This window comes from Amphiura filiformis, chromosome 4 (genome assembly GCF_039555335.1).
Source record: "Amphiura filiformis chromosome 4, Afil_fr2py, whole genome shotgun sequence".
NCBI classification, from domain to species: domain Eukaryota; kingdom Metazoa; phylum Echinodermata; class Ophiuroidea; order Amphilepidida; family Amphiuridae; genus Amphiura; species Amphiura filiformis.
Window position 1 is genome coordinate 71,960,097 of NC_092631.1, and position 22,379 is coordinate 71,982,475.

Here is a 22,379-nt window from a genome sequence, read left to right on the forward strand (position 1 = left end):
CAGCGCTGATGACGAGCTTTGTCATTGCAAATGGTTACGAGCTGTTGTGAACGGATTTGCGCACCAGCTGTTTGTGTCTTGGACATGCACGGTTTACCAGTGTTTTGGCTCGATTTTAGTCGCTTTTAGTGTAATTGTGTTTGGTCGCGGGAGTTTGCAGGTATTCCAACAGCTTGATTATTTTGATAATGCTAGATTTAGCGATTAGCTTACCTTATATCAGTGTAAATCTAGTATCATCCCCATCATAGGTGCAGAATTCGACAGGCACACTGTCTTGTGCTGGCAGATACTACCCAACAGTACACTTGTTCGAAAATTCAGGTGGTGGTCGCATTGCATTCTTTAAATTCAGTAAATTTTCATCATCAACCGTGTAATTGAATGGGATTATTTTGAAATTTTAAAACGCTTGAAATATCACAAACAAATAGGCCTATGTTAATAAATAATATAAATACATGCTAAGCAAAACTGTTGGGGTTCGATAATGAACCCCACAAAACTAACCGAGTATATGGAAAATTGCCGGCTCTATCATGCCATTCGCTGCCTGCGAAAATTCTAACTTTAGTATGAACAACCGATAGATTGTGATACGAAAGTTAGAAGGTGCAAGTATTTGTGCTCATGTCACATACTTTGTTTGGCACATGTAGTGAATTTGTACTTTGTTTCGGTCAAAAGTAAGCAAATTATCTTGCGAAGATACATAAATGTTACTGTTAGCCAAGCTAAATTGTAGCCAAATTTGACAATTAAAAAAATTGTTTTAGAGCGTCAAAAAACAGTCGACGGATCTCTGACTTGGGCCGGTATGGTTCCACAGTCTACCTTATGATCCACACAGTAACTATTGTGTCGTCGTGGATAGTAAGGTAGATTTATCGATCAACCCAACACTGAAGTACCGGTACTGAACCCAGGCGCTCACTTAAACTAAAGCTTGCCAGTCCTATACGCCGTGCCTATGCACAGGAATGGAAATAAACACTTAAGTCTTAACGATTTGCGCAGGTCGGAAATTTGAACAAAAATTTTAACACAGCCAAATTAAAAAGTCGCCACTAGTCATGCTAGTTCCATCCCCATTTAATCAGAGTCTGATGAGTTTATGGCAAAATAATTTATATAATAATTTTCTATACACTTTCCTTCAAAGGTTAAACCAAATTTGATATCAAAAGTTTAATCATCGTGAGCATAGGAACCGTTGTTTGGAAATTCATGCAATTTTAAAAATGACTTCTGGAGTTGTATCACGCGGCGGAGCTAGCGTGAGTGCCAAAAATTACGTCGCCTGAATAGGCTGGCATCTACACGCATCTGAGAGGTCTAATTTCATTGTCATTAAAGGTTTATACCCATGCATGTCAAAATCCAAATCAAATACCCCGCTCTTTTAATTGTGTGCAGGCAAGTGTACAATAATTCCTGTATGGGTTGCTTCGGGCCACATAATAAGCTGACACCATGCATTGGCTTTTGCGTGGTCAATTCGTAATTTGTCATTTTTAAAATTGCTCAAATTTCCAAACAATGGTACCTATGCTCATGATGATTAAACTTTTGATATCAAATTTGGTATCAACCTTCGAAGGAAAGTGCATAGAAAATTATTATATAAATTATTTTGCCATAAACTCATCCGACTTGTGATTAAATTGGGATGGAACTACATGTAGGTCAACTAGTGGCGACATTTTAATTTGGCTGTGTTTATGTGTGTAATGTTCAAGCGTCCAGGGTGAGCGTTGACTGACAGAGGGTGTCAGTCTATAGGCCTACATGTCACTTTTGAAAAACAGCGAATCATGCGCATGCTCAGCTCAGTGTGCAAATACGACAGCGATTTAGTACACTGATCATGTGCGCGATTCAGTTTTCTGCCAAAGTGATTGAAGCAGCTTATGTGTAGCTCTACTAAGACAGTGTCATTATTTAAATTTATATTAACTCATACAAAAAAGGGGGTAAATTACATAGAGTAACCAGGCACGGCAATTCCCAATGAAGTCACACCACTAGTCTTAAGCTTTGCCTACTACTAAAGTGACTGTACTGTCTACTCTCAAAATCTATTCTCTCTGGCGTGTCCAGGATCTGTTCCTATGGGGGTCTCAGAGGGGCTTTCAGAGTTATGCATGCGGGGGGCTTAATGGCTAAAATCGCCTGACAATGGCTGATTTTAGTTTTTACATGATTTTGCAGGGGACTTCAGCCCCCCCCTTTATGAAATACAATAACAAACAAGAATCGGACATCAACTTTTTTTATGTACATTTTAGGAATGGAAGGTGCACCGGAATGGTTCAGTGGTAACGATGTCCAGAAATACCTGACTTACGAAGACTTGATTCCTATCATAGAGGGCGCCTTAGCCAGCTTCTCTCAGGGACATGCAGGGGGTGTTCTACAACCAGTCAGAATGTCAATGGGCATCGAGGAGCACAAAGGGTATTAATGGTTAACAATATTTGGATTCAAATCTTTTGTACCGGTACCTCAATAGTTTTTGTGACATATTTTGTAACTCCATTTGTTAGGTTCCAGATGGGGCCTATTGACATGCCCTGCATGAAACATCTCAATCATAAAAGCATAATTATTTACACCTTTTGTTAAATTTGAAAGTTGATTGATAACCATTTTGTGAAAAACTGAATACATTGTGAAAAGCTTTGTATTTAATGAGGCATTTTCCAAAGATTGGGCCAAATAACACATACAGCGTGTTGTGTCGATGCACACATGCTGAACTGTGTTATATCATCACATATGACAAGACCAAGAACCAATAAGATTGCAGGAACTTTCTTAAGAATAACCTCTATAATTATTTTGTTATCTTCAATCTGCAGTGTGTTTCTTGTGATGCCAGCATACAGTTCCAAAGATAATGCCTTAGCAACTAAGCTAGTCTCCCTTTATCCTGAAAACAGTGCTGTAGGTCTTCCCAGCCATATGGGGGTCATTGTGCTATTTGACCCTGTCCATGGAGCTCCAAAAGCGGTAAGTTATAAATATTTACTACATCTGCTGACTGATAGGGTAAAAAGGAATGTCTGAGACAAAATATTTAGCGTACCCCTGCAGGCAATTCAAAGCAAGTAGTTAATGCATTGATTGCAGGCTCAATTTCTTCTTTTTTTTATATTTGAAATTATAGTAATTTTATCTTTTCTAAAATATTGAGGTCATAAAGACAGCACATTCTGTTCAAAAGTCACATTCTTTTGAAACAAAGTGAGATATTGATTGAGAGCACCTATGCAATTTAAATATTCTGAGTAGTGACACTTTAGTGAAGAATTCTTTGGTGATTTAATAAGGCGCATGTGAAATGTAGTATGTGAGCTTTGCGCACCGCGCGCATTGTTAATTTCGCTGCCATACACATCGTACGTGTTGTGAGTTGCGCCTTGTCAACATCACGGAAGTACGCTCTCATCAACTTGTGTTGTGTGAGTAAAACTATGAATATGTCAATCTTCATGACAGTAACTCCCAGATTCGAAAACCTATTAGCTTTAGATTATCAGATGATTAGCAATTTTACATTTTGATTTTAATTTTCAAATATCACATATACCGGTTCCAATTATTTTGATAAAGTTTGTATTAGGCTAAAAAAATGTTTGTTTCCTGTAGCAGGTCTAAAAAGTCAAATGCGGTTTTTAATTTTAATTTTTTTATTAATCCATGCCTTAAAATGAACAAAAAAAACTTTTTTAATGCGAATTGGAATGGGAATTTACAGTGGGTTTTCTCGACACCCACAAAAAGAAATCATATTTCTTCATATTCAAGAATAATTTTCAACCTGCAAATTAAAAAAAGGTATTAAAAAAAATGTGTGACGTTTTCTCCAGTAGTTTTTCACTACACGCGTTTGTGTAATGTGTAAATGTTTTCTCCAGTAGTGTTTTATATATATATTTTTTTTTCCTTGCTCAAAAAAAAAAAAAGCGCAAAATAAGCCTTCAAAAAGGAAACAAAACTTTTTTTTTTGGTCTTACCACATGTGTTTTCTTTGATTCCATAGATGATGGATGCTGAGGTTATTACAGGAATGAGAACTGCAGCTGCATCAGCTGTGGCAACAAAGGTATAAGACATTTCCTTGTAAATTGCTGTAAACCTTTGACTAGAACTTACTTATGCTGGTTTCATACTTTCCTGCTGCTTTGCTGCTCTGAAGAGGATTTTACTTCACTGCGCAGTCGCGCCAGAAACTCTAGCGGTGACCAGCGGCAAGCCGATATATCGATCATTCGGGAGCTGAATTCAAATCAACTTGGAGCGGTGCTGCTCTGACGTATGAGAGCAAAATACGATTTTGGAGCAGTGCTGAGTGGCAAGAGTGGCTTTCACAGTCATGCCGCTGTGCTTGCGGACAAGCGTCACGCTGCTCAGCGGCAAACGGCAGAAAGTATGAAACCAGCGTTAGATGATTTAACAAGGCTCATCTGAAGTGTACATGTACATTTGATGGAATATTTGGGATTTACCAATTACGGCAAGTGAAGCAAGCCGAAAAATTGTCGGGGGAATCGAGACCTGTGGCCCTCCACTTTTGAAAACCTACAGACTCCACTGAAAACAGTTAATAGAGAATACCCTAACTGGAATATGGTTTAAATTCAAAACCAAGAAATAAACATGCACAATTGCATGTGGTACTGTAGATCGGATAAAGTTTGAACACCTTTTACAGTCAACCTGCAGGCCTACTCAAACTTAACAGTCGTGCTGGCAGATTTACCATAAGGTGATCTGTCCAGTATTGATAATATTGATATGTTTTTTTGGGTCGACCTGGCATTTTTTCTGCCAGCGTGACCCAAAACATGTTAGTAAGGCAAACTATTATGCTGACATGCCTTTATTGCCTTAACGTTACATGCAAATTGGGTGATTGGGAATTGAAAAGCTACATGGTAGCAGATGAAATATTTGTGCAATATGAGAAGAATGATAACAAACAAGAATGATAACCAACACATCAAGAATGATAACAAACACTTCAAGAATGATAACACTTCAAGGGATGGTCATGTTAAAACATATATAAATCAAGGCAAGTTACGGGTTACACAAAATCTTGAATTAAGCTCTATAATTAACTTTGAACTAAACAGAATGTTTGAGCAAGACTTTTATGATATTTTCTTTCAGTATTTAGCTCCTGAAAATAGTAAGATCCTAACAGTGATTGGAGCTGGAGTACAGGCAATCACCCATATACAAGCTATTAGACAGGTGTGCAAATTTGAAGAGGTAAGCACAGTGTTCGAAATAAGCCCTATCGCAGTGCAATTGCACCCAAAAATTTGCATGTTGCAATACCAACTTTAAAAGTGTGGTGCAAAATTGTGATACCACATTGTACTGACTTTATGTGTTGATTATTTGAGACTGCACTTCAAATTTCAAGTTTCAAAAATTGGGTGCAAAAGTGCACCCCAAGGTAAAAAAAAAATTAATTTGAAGACTGGGTAAATATATTCAGGCATGAAAATTTTAAGTTTTTAAACTGAATTCATCAAACTTTCTGCAACTTTATTTAATTTCAGCCTGTTTTTGGTACTTTTTGCCTAATTTCACATGCATTTTCAGGGTTTTTTTTAGGACAGTGCAGTCTCATGCCTGTGTATACTATAAGGTATCCAGAATAAAAGACATGAAATGTTGTGATTTCTTTTAACTTTTTATGGTGTTTAAGCCAATCTATGTTCATATCTGGCATGTGTAAATGCAACATTTGTGAGCTGCTGTTTCAAAAAGGCATACTCAATTAAACCAAAGTACTTGTCAAGATATGCTAAATTGTGTCAAATTACGGAATAATTCTGGTATACCCTACGCACAAGTATAACCCTAACCCTAATCCTAATCCTAACCCCAACCCTAACCCTAACCTAAAAAATATGGTGTGCATGTTAAACCAGAATAGTATTGAAAACACAGTGTGTGCAGTGTAAACCAGAATTGTACCCAAATTACATGCATCTTACATCTTACATGTCCCAGTGCCAGTATATTGACTTTATTGTTCACAGGTTCTGCAGACATGTAAAAAAAGAAATGAAATTCATTTAGTTTCTAATAATCAAAGAAGATATAAATTAAAAACCTACTCCATCTTTACATGACTCAGGTTCGGATTTGGAGCAGAACTTTTTCAAAGGCTCAGAAAGTTGCTGATGAATTTGGTTGTGTGGCATGTAAGACAATAGAAGAGGCTGTTAAAGATGCAGATGTAATCACCACGGTAACCACGTCCAAGACACCTGTCCTTAATGCTGAGTGGGTCAAAGATGGAGCACATGTCAACTGTAAGATTGCTTTGATGATTGGAAATTAAGTAAAGGATGGTTTCATCTCAACCTTGGAATAAATCTTAATTATCAATTTTTATAATGGCAGAAATAAAGAGTGTGACATATAATATTTGTGAAGCTGCATACAATGTGTTGGATTAATCAGAAAATTTTCACAAATTTTGATATGAGAGCATCATGATTTCAAAGGTTTAGGCTAAGTTATAGGCCAGAGTGCATTATTGTTGAAGGTGGAATGTATTGAACTCCCAGACTATACTCTAAGACTGATATACCTGATCAGTTATATTAGTCTCAGCTATACTTTGATCAGCTCTTAATCGGCGGGAATTGTAAGGCTTTTACCACTTCGCCAAAAAGTAGACCCACGTTAAGAGTGCTAAAGTTGACCTGTCTGCTTTATATTTTGCGAGTTGAAGAAGGTAGACAAATTATAGGACTGGAATAAATAATTTGTGATGCTTCTGGCGAGATGTCACAAGACAATTCTCAAAATAACATATATTGATATTAATCCGCGATGTTATAAGACCCGCCGATTACGAGCTGATCAAAGTATATACTTGTACTTGGAGAAACAATTGAATTCACCTTTTCGGTAAATCCCATAACCCTTTGCGAGTACACCTGAGAACTCGTCATTTGACGTCACGCCGACTTGCAATGCGCAGTAACGATGTTCGATAAGCGATGTGCGCATCGGCGCAGAGCGGCATGACGCAAAATGACGAGTTCTTAGGTGTACTCGCAAAGGGTTATGGGATTTACCGAAAAGGTCAATCAGCCAATTGACATTTGATCATCCCAAATGGATGAATTGATAGATGGTACTATATGTCAGACTCTGACGAATGATGTTTTTGATGATGATGATGATGAAACTATATAGTAGAGATGTTATGTTAATGGGCAACTTAAGTCCCAACTATAGACGAATCCAACAAGCCAAGTGATGGTCAGAATTCCTTTGGCCATTACAGGGTCCCCAGCGCATCAAACTGGTGTTGTGGCTGTCCAATTGGGTGGATTAAAGCCGCTTAAAAATCAATGTTATATTGTATTGTGTTGTAAACTTTCATCATTCTTTTGTCTATGTGTAACATGGGTGATGGAAAGCAGTTAAAATTCCCGCCAAGGATGCATCATTTCACATTTCTGGTGGTATATACTCACCGGGGACCCAGCTATGGCTGCCATTGAGGTGTAGGAATGTGTGAAATTGGATTCATAAACAGACATACCAAGTGTACAATATGGAAAGCACATTTGGCATAGAGGTGGTGCCTAATGAATGACTTATTACTTTGCCAGAGCCCTTACATCTGAATGAAAGATGAAAACGAAGCTCTCCCAGGCATGTGAATCCATTTTAACTGGAATTCCATTTTTGTTTTTTCTTTCAAATTTTTGGATCTTCAAGTTCAATGTGAATTTGATATTAAAATTAGAGTAGAGCCTGTCAGGGGTCAATACATGTTTTCAAGTGAACTTGACTCCTTCAACCCATATTTTTCTAGCTTTTGATTGGTCTCAACTTGCATATAATTTAACATGCTATAGTAGTATAAAACAAATTTGTGGAAATAGATGCTAGTTAAAATAGATGCTAGATGAAAAAATCTGTCTAAAGTTGTAATGCTTATCAATAGCTCAGCACTCTGAAAACAAGCAAATAAAAAGTATACATTGCTTTTTCTGCAAACTTGATTTTAATGGTATAAAATCAGGTTTAGTGTGATCGGGTAAAACCAAGATTTATACAATTTATTTTGGTATCTTATCTGTAGGTGTGGGTGCCTGTGTGAAGGACTGGCAAGAGCTAGACCCAGCCCTTATGAAGAAAGCAGATGTGTATGCTGACACCAAAGAAGCAGCGCTGAAAGAATCGGGAGATATTATCATGTCTGGGGTAAGTGTTGCATTGAGGAGGGGAACACTCATTATAGGAACCCAGATATTATCTTATCTGGGGTGAGTGTTGCATTGGTGAGGGAACACTCATTTTAGCAACCCAGATATTATCTTATCTGGGGTGAGTGTTGCATTGGTGAGGGGAACACTCATTTTAGCAACCCAGATATTATCTTATCTGGGGTAAGTGTTGCATTGGGGAGGGGAACACTCATTATAGCAACCCAGATATTATCTTATCTGGGGTAAGTGTTGCATTGGGGAGGGGAACACTCATTTTAGCAACCCAGATATTATCTTATCTGGGGTGAGTGTTGCATTGGTGAGGGGAACACTCATTTTAGCAACCCAGATATTATCTTATCTGGGGTGAGTGTTGCATTGGGGAGGGGAACACTCATTATAGCAACCCAGATATTATCTTATCTGGGGTGAGTGTTGCATTGGTGAGGGGAACACTCATTTTAGCAACCCAGATATTATCTTATCTGGGGTGAGTGTTGCATTGGGGAGGGGAACACTCATTATAGGAACCCAGATATTATCTTATCTGGGGTGAGTGTTGCATTGGTGAGGGGAACACTCATTTTAGCAACCCAGATATTATCTTATCTGGGGTAAGTGTTGCATTGGGGAGGGAACACTCATTTAGCAACCCAGATATTATCTTATCTGGGGTAAGTGTTGCATTGGGGAGGGGAACACTCATTATAGCAACCCAGATATTATCTTATCTGGGGTGAGTGTTGCATTGGGAGAGGAACACTCATTATAGGAACCCAGATATTATCTTATCTGGGGTGAGTGTTGCATTGGTGAGGGGCGCTCATTTTAGCAACCCAGATATTATCTTATCTGGGGTGAGTGTTGCATTGGGGAGGGGAACACTCATTTTAGCAACCCAGATATTATCTTATCTGGGGTGAGTGTTGCATTGGGGAGGGGAACACTCATTTTAGCAACCCAGATATTATCTTATCTGGGGTAAGTGTTGCATTGGGGAGGGAACACTCATTATAGCAACCCAGATATTATCTTATCTGGGGTGAGTGTTGCATTGGGGAGGGGAACACTCATTATAGGAACCCAGATATTATCTTATCTGGGGTGAGTGTTGCATTGGTGAGGGGAACACTCATTTTAGCAACCCAGATATTATCTTATCTGGGGTGAGTGTTGCATTGGGGAGGGGAACACTCATTTTAGCAACCCAGATATTATCTTATCTGGGGTGAGTGTTGCATTGGGAGGGAACACTCATTATAGCAACCCAGATATTATCTTATCTGGGGTGAGTGTTGCATTGGGGGGGGGAACACTCATTATAGCAACCCAGATATTATCTTATCTGGGGTGAGTGTTGCATTGGGGAGGGAACACTCATTTTAGCAACCCAGATATTATCTTATCTGGGGTGAGTGTTGCATTGGGGAGGGAACACTCATTTTAGCAACCCAGATATTATCTTATCTGGGGTGAGTGTTGCATTGGGGAGGGAACACTCATTTTAGCAACCCAGATATTATCTTATCTGGGGTGAGTGTTGCATTGGGGAGGAACACTCATTATAGCAACCCAGATATTATCTTATCTGGGGTGAGTGTTGCATTGGTGAGGGGAACACTCATTTTAGCAACCCAGATATTATCTTATCTGGGGTGAGTGTTGCATTGGGGAGGGAACACTCATTATAGCAACCCAGATATTATCTTATCTGGGGTGAGTGTTGCATTGGTGAGGGGAACACTCATTATAGCAACCCAGATATTATCTTATCTGGGGTGAGTGTTGCATTGGGGAGGGGAACACTCATTATAGCAACCCAGATATTATCTTATCTGGGGTAAGTGTTGCATTGGGGAGGGGAACACTCATTATAGCAACCCAGATATTATCTTATCTGGGGTGAGTGTTGCATTGGTGAGGGGAACACTCATTTTAGCAACCCAGATATTATCTTATCTGGGGTGAGTGGTGCATTGGGTAGGGGAACACTCATTTTAGCAACCCAGATATTATCTTATCTGGGGTGAGTGTTGCATTGGGGAGGGGAACACTCATTATAGCAACCCAGATATTATCTTATCTGGGGTGAGTGTTGCATTGGGGAGGGGAACACTCATTTTAGCAACCCAGATATTATCTTATCTGGGGTGAGTGTTGCATTGGGGAGGGAACACTCATTATAGCAACCCAGATATTATCTTATCTGGGGTAAGTGTTGCATTGGGGAGGGGAACACTCATTATAGCAACCCAGATATTATCTTAGCTGGGGTGAGTGTTGCATTGGGGAGGGGAACACTCATTTTAGCAACCCAGATATTATCTTATCTGGGGTAAGTGTTGCATTGGGAGGGAACACTCATTATAGCAACCCAGATATTATCTTATCTGGGGTGAGTGTTGCATTGGGGAGGAACACTCATTATAGCAACCCAGATATTATCTTATCTGGGGTGAGTGTTGCATTGGGAGGGAACACTCATTTTAGCAACCCAGATATTATCTTATCTGGGGTGAGTGTTGCATTGGGGAGGGGAACACTCATTTTAGCAACCCAGATATTATCTTATCTGGGGTGAGTGTTGCATTGGTGAGGGGAACACTCATTTTAGCAACCCAGATATTATCTTATCTGGGGTGAGTGTTGCATTGGTGAGGGGAACACTCATTTTAGCAACCCAGATATTATCTTATCTGGGGTGAGTGTTGCATTGGGGAGGGAACACTCATTATAGGAACCCAGATATTATCTTATCTGGGGTGAGTGTTGCATTGGGGAGGGGAACACTCATTATAGCAACCCAGATATTATCTTATCTGGGGTGAGTGTTGCATTGGGGGGGGGAACACTCATTTTAGCAACCCAGATATTATCTTATCTGGGGTGAGTGTTGCATTGGGGAGGGAACACTCATTTTAGCAACCCAGATATTATCTTATCTGGGGTGAGTGTTGCATTGGGGAGGGAACACTCATTTTAGCAACCCAGATATTATCTTATCTGGGGTGAGTGTTGCATTGGTGAGGGGAACTCTGATTTTAGCAACCCAGATATTATCTTATCTGGGGTGAGTGTTGCATTGGTGAGGGGAACACTCATTTTAGCAACCCAGATATTATCTTATCTGGGGTGAGTGTTGCATTGGGGAGGGAACACTCATTATAGCAACCCAGATATTATCTTATCTGGGGTGAGTGTTGCATTGGTGAGGGGAACACTCATTATAGCAACCCAGATATTATCTTATCTGGGGTGAGTGTTGCATTGGGGAGGGGAACACTCATTATAGCAACCCAGATATTATCTTATCTGGGGTAAGTGTTGCATTGGGGAGGGAACACTCATGATAGCAACCCAGATATTATCTTATCTGGGGTGAGTGTTGCATTGGTGAGGGAACACTCATTTTAGCAACCCAGATATTATCTTATCTGGGGTGAGTGTTGCATTGGGGAGGGGAACACTCATTTTAGCAACCCAGATATTATCTTATCTGGGGTGAGTGTTGCATTGGGGAGGGGAACACTCATTATAGCAACCCAGATATTATCTTAGCTGGGGTGAGTGTTGCATTGGGGAGGGGAACACTCATTTTAGCAACCCAGATATTATCTTATCTGGGGTAAGTGTTGCATTGGGGAGGGGAACACTCATTATAGCAACCCAGATATTATCTTATCTGGGGTGAGTGTTGCATTGGGGAGGGAACACTCATTATAGCAACCCAGATATTATCTTATCTGGGGTGAGTGTTGCATTGGGGAGGGAACACTCATTTTAGCAACCCAGATATTATCTTATCTGGGGTGAGTGTTGCATTGGGGAGGGGAACACTCATTTTAGCAACCCAGATATTATCTTATCTGGGGTGAGTGTTGCATTGGTGAGGGGAACACTCATTTTAGCAACCCAGATATTTTACCAGCAAAATATTCTTTACAAAACAGAAGAAGTAAAACCAAACTTGCACCTAAAATATGCAGCCCTCGAATTAAGGATCTGAAGGGGCACGGCAACTTTTTTAGGGCAAGTTGATAATTGCCTTGGATTTCACTGAAAAGGCAAGGCAGCACGGCAGTTTGTAATATTTCAAGAGGGCATCATGGCAACTGTTGAAAATTTGAGAAGGGCACCAAGGCAATTTTGAGATAAGTGAAGAAAACACACACAAACATAGATAGATGATTTTATAATGAAGGGGCAGGGCTAGGGCACCAACGGCAACTTCATTAGAGGGCACGGCAAGTGACTGCCTTGGGTAAAGGACATATTTTGAGGGCATTACGGCAGTGGGGATGGACACCCATGGCATTTGCCGGGGGTTAATTTGAGGGCTGAAAATATGACAACCTATTTTCACTCAATTGGTTTTAAGAACTTGCTCATATATAGTTAAAACGTTATGTTGCTGTAGCATATGGTAAATGTTTAAACTGTTAGTAACAATTGAAGCAACTAAATGTAAGCCCCTTGCAAACAAAACTAGCTAAAATGCAATGAGACAGGTTTGTGAATAACAGAGTGCCGTTAAACTGATATTGCAAGTTAGAATTTATTGTCATGGAAAATGATTCTGATTATTAACCTTCTTCTTTTCTTTATATAGGAGCTAAAATATCAGGTCTTATAAAGTGAAATTGTCTATTTTACTATGATTTATTTTCTTTTGCTTACAGGTGGAAGTGCTTTGTGAAATTGGAGAGCTTGTGCTTGGAACAAAGAAAGCTGACAGAAATGCAACCACAGTATTCAAATCAATGGGTGAGTGTTGGGATATTTGGAAGAAATTTGTTTTGTTTCCAACTTGAGGCATGTGATAAGTCTCAAAAATGCAGTTACTGTCTCGTTACTGTGCATTTCATGGCGGTAAAATGGGCAGTAACACTACTCCTGTGGAATATTTAGCTGAAGTCTTCCACAGAGGGAGTATGAGTTTTGATTAGAATAGACATATTGGGTAATTTGAAATACTCACTCCAGTTGTGGAAGATAAATATGAAGCAATAATACAGAGGGAGTATGGGTTTCAAAATGATTAACCCTGACCAATTACATTTGAAAAACATACTCCCCCTGTGGTAGACATTTCCCAAATCTTCCACAGGGGTAGTGTGGATTTTAACTGGAATTACCCATTGTAATAATACTTTTTGTGCAGTTTAGATGAATATGCGGATTTAGGGTTTCTCTACCGGAAGTCAATTTGTGCAGAAATTCCTTCCCAAAATGCAATAAGCGTTTTGCATAACAATAGATACAGTTAGGAGGTTAATCAATATTCTTTCTTATGCAATACGCATATTGCATTGTGGGAAGGAATTTCGGCACAAATTGACTTCCGGTATAGAAACCCTAAATCCGCGTATTGCTCGGAACAAATGAGGGGCTAATAGATAAATACATTTTATTAGGTTGGCTTATCATCTCCCGACTTTTATAAATATATCGTAAGATGTTTCAAAAATGATAAATGAAGTTTAATAGTTTTAAAACATATCAGAAAGTATGGAATAGAGTTATCAATTCAAAGTACAGACCTTCCAGAATAGGTACCTATTCTGGAAGGTCTGTACTTTGAATTTTTATACGCTCTCCCTTTTGGGATTGAGCACTTTATTCAAAAGAGAGTCTAACTTGAGTAAAATGTTGAATAGAGTTATCATGTATGTTGATATGCTTCCTCTTGTTTTCTCCATTTCTTGTGCAGGTATGGCTATAGAGGATGTTGTGTCTGCTAAACTAGTGTATGACAAGAAACATGGGTCAACATCAAGTCAGTAGCTGATCTTCTGTCATCTCTTTTTAATCATAATGTAGACAATTTTAAGACTTTTTCTCACGAGCAAGGGTAATATCAACCTATGTGTGAAATTTTTGTGGCTCATCCGAGCATCACTTCTTCAGCACTGGGGATTGAGTTGTGCTGGATGACGTACCGCTACTATGTTCTTAATCATGACTGAAATATTATATTATGTAACTGTGTAGTCTTCCAATTTCCAAAATGAATGTTTTAATCGTGCCAATCCAAGTGCTATACTTTTGGTGACTAGCTTTAAAATTTTATGGCAATAAAAAAAATACCTAGACTGGCTTTGGAGCTTTAAGGGCAATACAACTTTTTTTAAGCCTAATAATTGTATCTTAAATGGCTATAGTTATTCAAGCCATGTTTTTCTCAGGTAAGCATTTTAAATCATGCAAAGAAAGTTTTGTAAAATAATAAAGAGGACCAAAGAGAGGAAATAAGATGTATTATCTAATATGGAAATCAGGTAAAATAGGGCTGTCAGATGAGCCCCTGAGCCTAGAAATAATTGCAAAGAAATTTTGTAAAATAATAAAGAGGACCAAAGAGGGGAAATAAGATGTATTATCTAATATAGAAACCAGGTAAAATAGGGCTGTCAGATGAGCCCCTGAGCCTAGAAATAATTGTATTCTGGTACACCGTGCGCTTGGTATGTATATAAATATTGGAAATGTTTCCCCATGTATGTCCAGAGCTAGTAATAACATTGATCACTGATAATGAACTCTCCATATTTTACTGATGCTGATGATAATTGTCAAATATATTTGTATAACTTCCATCAATAATGAATTTGTTTGGAATATGAATCATTGAATGTAATGATTGCATCTTTTATTTAGACCAATAAAGTTGCTTAATCACAACCTGCACTGTGTTTGTGTTGAATTAATATTAACATGGTACTTAAATGTTTTTACACGATACAAAGAATTATTCATTTCAGATACATAAATTGTTTGTTAATTCGATCATATTCGTTTCATATAATCGAGTATAGGCCTACTGCAATGTGAGTTCCTGTGGTGTAGTATGTTCTTTGTATTTATTTTTTGATATATTTCATTAGGTTGGGGTATTCCAAGGCCAAGCTCTCCCTTTTAAAGGGATTTTTATTTTTATCATTCTGACCAAGTGGTCACTATCAACTTGTCTCTAAACTTTAGATCCTTTAGCTGATGACTCCAGTTTCTTATAATTCCAGTTGACCATCAGTCCATCTGCTCCAGTAGAGGTCAGCTTGACCACTGCTTCCTTGGCACCAGTGTGGATGGACAGCTGACTGTAAGAGAAGATAACATGACAGTTGTCATTACTATAGACGAATCCAAATACACGCATTCCTACACCTGACTAGCAGCCTTTAGTTGGGTCCCCGTCGGCTACAATGCATCCAAAATGTGAAATGATTGGCCTTGGCGGAAATTTTAAACTGCATTCCATCACCCGTTTTACACCTTCGCGAAAACACAGGTAGACAAAAGAAGTTTACAACACAATACAGTTCCAACAGTTGTGCAAATAAAAGCCGCCTTACACCTAGGGAAGGTCGAGGAGGGTTAATAGAATAATACAATAGAGATAATTCCGCAGGTAATCCCGTCGCATCTATTCATAGATGTACAAATGGATGAACAAAAGGACTATGTATGAATAGATGTGACAGGATTACCTCTATTGTATCTTATTATTCTATTAACCCTCCTCGTCTTTGCATCTTCTCCAGGTGTTAGGCGGCTTTTATTTGCACAATCGGGTGCTCAAAACCCCAGGTTGGTGCTAGCGGGAAACCAAAGATGGCCGACCAAATCCTGACCATGACTTGGCTCGTTGGATTCGTCTATAGGTGTGAATTTTGAATACACACTTTACATGGTTGATTTTGATAGGGATTTGCATTTTGTTTATTGGTTTTTAATTTATCATGCCTAATTTTGTAAATCTGGGAAATAATCTTGGTATGTACGAGACACAGACTTTGCTTAAAGGTTTTTTGTGTGAAGTTAATATTTCTTGATTTGATATCTTTATAGGAAGGATCTATGTCTTGTTTTACAGGTATCTACATCTACATAAATATTCAACAAAGTTGATGAATCCGGGCATGAAAGCAATATCTAGCTGAGGTGATTAAAGGCGCCAGTTGAAATCTCTGGTCCTAACATAAGTCTTTGCCAGAATATTATTATGTGCCTTTACCAGAGTATTTAACCTTCCTTAGGTATTGTAAGGTCTATTCATTAAATTCATACCTGTCTTGTTTTTAAGATTGTAGGTATTTTAGTGACCTTATCTTAGTGAGATAATTGTGTATGTCAAGATCTGCCTGTAACATATTATTTACGGGACTGTATCAGTTTCTTACGTGATAGAGTTCTGATGTGTAGATGACTTCTGGGTATCTTGTTCAGTAGTAGCTTTACTATCTAGCTGCTTGAATTTAGCCATAGCAGATAGTTTGCCAGTTTTAGCTTTGGCTTCCACAGCCAGCTTGCCACCCAATGTAGGTTTCCCTGTTCCATCAACAGTGTACATGTAGAGCTCACAATCATGACCCTGAAGATTTGCGAAGAAGATATCAAGATTTAGAAGAGACAAAATAATACACAGCAAATAAAACATCACAACAGTTTACAATTGGTAAAATAGAGATAGCGTCAACACACAATCACTCCTGAATATTAGGCATCGCTCTAACCCTAAGTTACTCCAACCATAACCATAACCATAACCTAGTGCTCCATGAGTGCTATGTGTTGAAGAAATCTCATTTTTGCTTAATAATTGATATGAAAATATGCATATTTGAGATTAGACTTGAGTGCCTTCCCTTGTAACTGCTTTCACAATATATGATCTTTATGCAATACTTTAAATAACTGATTGGTGACTTTCAAATTTGATAAAAATACTGCAATTCTGTTATCTTGATAAAAAACCATTTGGTTCTCATGTTTTGAATGTAAAAGAACAGGGTTTGAGCACCATAACACATAGCAGCTGTGTAATGTTTTGAAAAAGCCTGGTCTTCCTTTGAAAAACAAGTATTTTCATCACTAATGACATTTAAAAAGATTATTTTAAAGCATATAGTAGTACTTACAGCCACAACAAGACTGGTAGGTCCAACCCATACACAGTTGAGGAAAGGAAGCAAGTTGGTTTTGATGGTCTGTACCACCCCGACATCAGCGCTGGTATTAACAATGTTAACGGTACTGTCATGACCTACCCAGGCTAAACGGTTTCCAGAGGCATCAAAGCAAATGCTATGAACCCAACCACCTGATGGATAGTAAATTGGTATGAAAATGTTTCTTCTAGGCCTATTTTAAGATTATCGCTGTCTATAATTTTGCATTCGTATCATCATCTTAATCCTCCTTATGATCATTATTTTCATGATCACTGTCATCATCATTGTTGTCATCATCATCATTGCCATTGTCATCTCCTCCACCTCCTCTTCCACCTCCTCAAATACCCATCATCATCATCATTATCATCCTCATTTTCACCATCATCACCATCTTGGCCTTCCATCATCATCATCATCGCCACTTTACTCCTCCCCACCCCCGAGAGTGTTTTGAGTACATTATATAGTTTTGGAACCTACCTCCACCACCATATTCCTGCATCACGTTACCAAATGTCATCTTGGCTCCCCAGGGAGTGCTGCTTGGCTTATCCTCGATAAAATTGATGTAACCAGAGAAGACCCTGGAAAAATTAATTACTTTAATAATCGAATGATTTGATAAGAGGCAAGTAAAAATCAAATATATGAAGATATAAAAAAAAAAATACAAAAGCACCCATTATATAATTTCGTATCTACATACCTTGCCTTGAAGTCGGTTGATCCAGCAGCAAACAAGACGTTATTGGGATGCCAATCAATGCTGGTAACAGTAGAACGGATTGGTTTCTTCACTTGCTTTCTAGTACTAACCCACCTAAACAAAACCATGATAAACAGATGGGACGCAGTGGCGACACCAGGATTTTTTTTTTGGGGGGGCAAAGTGAATCTTATTTGCATGGATTCAAATAGTGGTTTAACGTTCTCAGCAAAGCTTAGTGTACATATGTAGTAAAATCTGCATTGTGCTCCAAGTAATATAGACAACGTCTCTTAAAACCTGCGATTCAGTTAGTAAAGGTATACTGAGCAAATGTATGTGGGTGTTTTAACGTTAACGTCGGCATTTCATAACGTCGGCAAAATCTAACAAAATTAGTAAAAGATTCCTTACACGCTTCAATTTTTAAAATCAAATATTAAGAAAACAGAGGAGGGTATCAAATCTCTTACTAGATAAAATAGACCCATAATATTAGAAGACAAATCATCGTAAGGAGTGTGTCATCTCATAACCTAAATAGGTTACCTAGAATTGGCTCGGCTCGGCTCTTGATCTACTCTTTATCTTTAGAATTGGTGACGCATGCCGTGTTGGCTTTACAGAAAGAAGCAGTAATGCTCGGTTGCGCCGGGCGTGGTAAGACTACACTACTTTATACCAATTTCAACAAAGCTAAATTACAGGTCTGCTACATTACGCAGTAAATTGTATACCTTTCAATACTTGGAAACTGATTACTGTTAATGTGTAGGCCTATATTTAATTTATTCATCATCTAAAAGAAATATACAAAATGATTTACCATTCGAGCCCTTCGTCAAAGTAGCAGACGCAAATGAGACGAGCTCCGGTACCAACCGCAAACTTGTTCTCTGTAAAATAAAGTTTTATATAATCAACAACCGATCAGTCGATTATTTCAATCTAAGTCAATCTATAAAGTCACCAATCAATCAATCATTACCATTTACCTATCATAAATATTAGGCTTTTGGTTCCAAACTTTAGGGTTTACCCGCTTTATACACATTTTTTTGACCCATTCTTACACAAGAGCTAGGCCCAGATCCCATTTTTTTTTGGCCACATGTAACACAATTTCATTGACATATTTGGGTCCCAGTGTCAGGTGAAATTTGGTACTTTTTCTCAAAATTATTGAAAAAAATCATACCAAATTGAGCTATTCAGGCCCGAAAATAGGACCCATACTTATGGCACATTCGCGTATGGTCCGATCCCAGGCCCCATTTGTATTTGTACTGCCGTAGCGATGTGACCGGGGGATAGGGGGTGACGACTGATCAAGGGCTTTTCAATTCAGTGTGTTTTTCACCCCACCCCTCCCGTTCCCTATGACGCTACGCCACTTGAGAATCTGTGCTGACAGTGAACTATCTGATGTTCGACACCCGGTGTGGATTATGAGCCAGCCTATCGGAGGGATCGAGGGCCATCTTACCTTCAGGAGACCATTTGACACAGGTGGCAGCCCGATTGATACGTAGAATTACCAGGGTTGGTTTCCATTCGTTGTTTCCATTCAAAGTCCACACATGAGCGTTACGATCCTGTAAAACATGATCATAAAATAAATTAATGGCTTCATCAAACCTGTGAATATAATGAGACGGCGATTATTTTACAAAGATGAGCTATTAAGATATTGTCATACGTTTTGGACTGTGTAAGGTCTTTTAGGTTTTACACAAATGTTGGCTCTGTGTAATGAAATTGGAAATGTTTTAGGTTTACCCATACTAACTTGGAATCCGTATGAGAACTCGGGTAGCTGGTCTTGCATGGGTGTATAGCTGCAAGTCCCTGATTGTTGCGAACTTTATATCGGGTGTGTCTTGGGCTACAGCTGTGGTCAGCGAATTCCTGTAAAGTTTGATGAGGCTTGTAAATGTGTGAAGCGTACTATCATGCAATCACTGCGTTTCCCCCTTTTTAAAAACTTGTTTAAGGGTAAAATCAAATCTTACCGATCCACAAGTAACGATGATATTTCTTTTTGGAGCCCAATCAATGCTCGTGACGCGCTGAGTGTGCTGGTTTAAAAAAAAGAAAAAAAAGCGATTGATGGAAGTTAACAGACATGTTGGTTTCAATTTCGTGCCTTAATACGTTTTTGCAATGGCCTGAAGAAAGGGATGTAAAATTTTTGTTTTCACCATTAATATGAAAAAAATAAAATAAAAGAATAAAAATAGAAGAAGTACGGTATCATAATCGAGTTATTTCAAATTCTTATTCTTATATATCTTATTTGGTTGTTCTTACCTCGCTGAGAGTTATTTTTTCTCATATTCAGAACCTTTTCCCTTAGAATAAATGTGTACTTCATGGTCGTTGAGAGACACGGCTACCTCTGCGGGTAAAGGATGAAGAGTCGCCATTGAAGTAACAGTATTTAGTCCCAAACATGGGAGCACACCAAATACCGTAGACTTCCATCTACAAGCAAAAACATTAGTACAATACAGATTGGTCTTACAGTAATACATGTTTGTGCAGCTGCCTGTATCATCAGTAATATATATAGTTGCTCAAACTCCTAATAAGTTTTTGTGATGTATGCCTCTCGTCTCTTTCGCAAACCCCCCCCAAAAAAAAACACTCATTTATACATGTTATATGAGTGTAGATGGAATCTAATCATGTTCAAGTTGGCGGAGGATACAGGGCTAGACATCAAGAATTGTATACTGGATTTGGAGCATGGAGATTCATGTTATGGGAGTCCATAAGCAAGCAAACCAAGCTAGCAATTCAACCATTCAGGTCTCATTACTTTTTGCCGCTTCCAACACGAACCACTAAGTTAAAACTAACCGATTTAACTATTTTGTTGGGCCGGGTATATAGGCCTATAATAGTCTATATGTTGAAATAGTTTAAGCATCATAATTATTCTTTTTTCAAAATAAAAGTTATAAACAATTTCTTCCTTCTATTTATATTCTGTTTGGAAACTTATCACATTAATGTCAACTGCTATACCTTGTTTAGGACTTTCAAAAGAAACACCTGCACGTGCAACCATGACTGTTTCAAAATAGCCCGCCAAAGTCATGCAGGTATAACTCATGAACTCCGAGGTCGTGCATTGAATTGGTTTGAATGAGGAATACTACAGGAACCAGCGCCTTTTGTTAGAAGTCACACATGAGTAAAGTGGATAACCTATATTGGCCGCGGACAGCGATTGTTTTTCAAAATAAGAGAATTTTGCAAGTGCATAAATAGTTCATGCATCTAAGCCATGAAAAGAGAGCGAGTGTGATGTTTTCTTATGTTTTTTCGTCATTTCTTGTTCTTATTCCTTTTATTGTTTTTATCGCCTTCTCTTCCGCCTTCCTTTTCTTCAACCAAACTTGCAGGATTTTTCTTGGCGATATTGAATGATATCAATGAGTAAAGCTTCTTATTTGTTTAAAATGAAAGTTTATTGTTCATGTTTAATCGCCTTCCTTCAAAACAAAAGGAAAATGCGCAGTAAAATCATTGCATTCCAATAACTTTATAGGCCTACTGTTACGATGACAATGTTGTAATATGCAGTCTTAGAAAAAAAGTTCTTAGTATGACCTAAAAGGGGTTCTTGACTGAGCTCTCCTGTAAATGTACAACATTAAATAAGTTATAAGGACCAAAAAGATGGGTTCTGGAAAAACTAGAAAGAGCCATTTTAGACTTGAAAAAAAGGTTCCGTATGACCGGAAATAACCATTCTAAAGCTCTTTCAATAATTTACTAGAACTCTTTTCTCCTGATGGATCAACATAGGTCTAGGCCTACAGGTCACCCAAGAACCTGTTTTTCTAAGAGTGTAAACTAAAATCATGCATACGTACGACTTCTGTCATTATTCCAGGCGTGGCAAGAGACAGGATCGATACCGAAGCTAAACTTATCTGCCGCCATGATTGAGTTGATCTGAAATTGCAAAGAAATAAATTAATTCAGAACCTGAGGATTTAACCTACAATTTTTAACTTTTTTGATGTCTTCACTGCTTTTAGAACTTTCCATATTTTTTTATCATCCCGGGCCCAGGCCCATTCCAGGTTATGCATGAACTTTGTCCTTTTAAGGCTATAGCAACGCACAAGACTATGCGAACGACCATAAATCCACTGAGCTAGTTATTTCCGTGTGTGGTTTCTTTTAATATTTCCCCGTTGTTTCCGGGTTCTGTGTGTATTTCAAAATCATGATACCATAATAATTGGTCCTCTTACTTCTATTACTATACTATAGTGTTGTTTTTGTGTAAAGTGTTCGACACATCATGCATTAGACATTAAACTATACATACAGTGGCTCCGGAACCGGCGGGCTTGGGGCGACCCCTCCAATACTTTTGGTGAGGGGCCCAAGTACCCAAGGCCCCCCCCCCCAATAATCAGAGGTAAAATTCATAATTTTAGG

General features: G+C 38.5%; 2 protein-coding genes across 2 annotated transcripts; one reads left to right on the top strand and one right to left on the bottom strand.

Annotated features, from left to right (window-relative positions):
* Positions 1-43: 43 nt before the first annotated feature.
* LOC140151377 (ketimine reductase mu-crystallin-like) lies at positions 44-14,939 on the top strand. The gene is made up of 9 exons (XM_072173689.1): positions 44-160; positions 2,289-2,457; positions 2,862-3,012; positions 4,046-4,108; positions 5,179-5,280; positions 6,161-6,338; positions 8,132-8,253; positions 12,938-13,022; positions 13,969-14,939. The coding sequence occupies exons 2-9, from the start codon at positions 2,291-2,293 to the stop codon at positions 14,040-14,042; spliced, it is 942 nt and encodes a 313-aa protein (XP_072029790.1). The 5' UTR covers positions 44-160; positions 2,289-2,290; the 3' UTR covers positions 14,043-14,939.
* A 235-nt stretch (positions 14,940-15,174) lies between these two features.
* On the bottom strand, positions 15,175-21,880 carry LOC140151379 (actin-related protein 2/3 complex subunit 1A-A-like). The gene is given in 11 exon segments (XM_072173691.1): positions 15,175-15,355; positions 16,439-16,629; positions 17,177-17,358; positions 17,693-17,796; positions 17,919-18,032; positions 18,745-18,814; positions 19,405-19,513; positions 19,931-19,996; positions 20,229-20,242; positions 20,245-20,316; positions 21,803-21,880. Coding segments are annotated over 11 exon segments (1,119 nt in total). The 5' UTR covers positions 21,873-21,880; the 3' UTR covers positions 15,175-15,228.
* Positions 21,881-22,379: the final 499 nt, after the last annotated feature.

Coding starts and splice junctions, on each gene's coding strand:
- LOC140151377 (XM_072173689.1), top strand. CDS start 2,291: ATGGAAGGTGCACCGGAATGGTTCAGTGGTAACGATGTCCAGAAATAC. Junction 6,339..8,131: donor AGATGGAGCACATGTCAACT/GTAAGATTGCTT, acceptor TCTTATCTGTAG/GTGTGGGTGCCTGTGTGAAG. Junction 8,254..12,937: donor GAGATATTATCATGTCTGGG/GTAAGTGTTGCA, acceptor TTTTGCTTACAG/GTGGAAGTGCTTTGTGAAAT.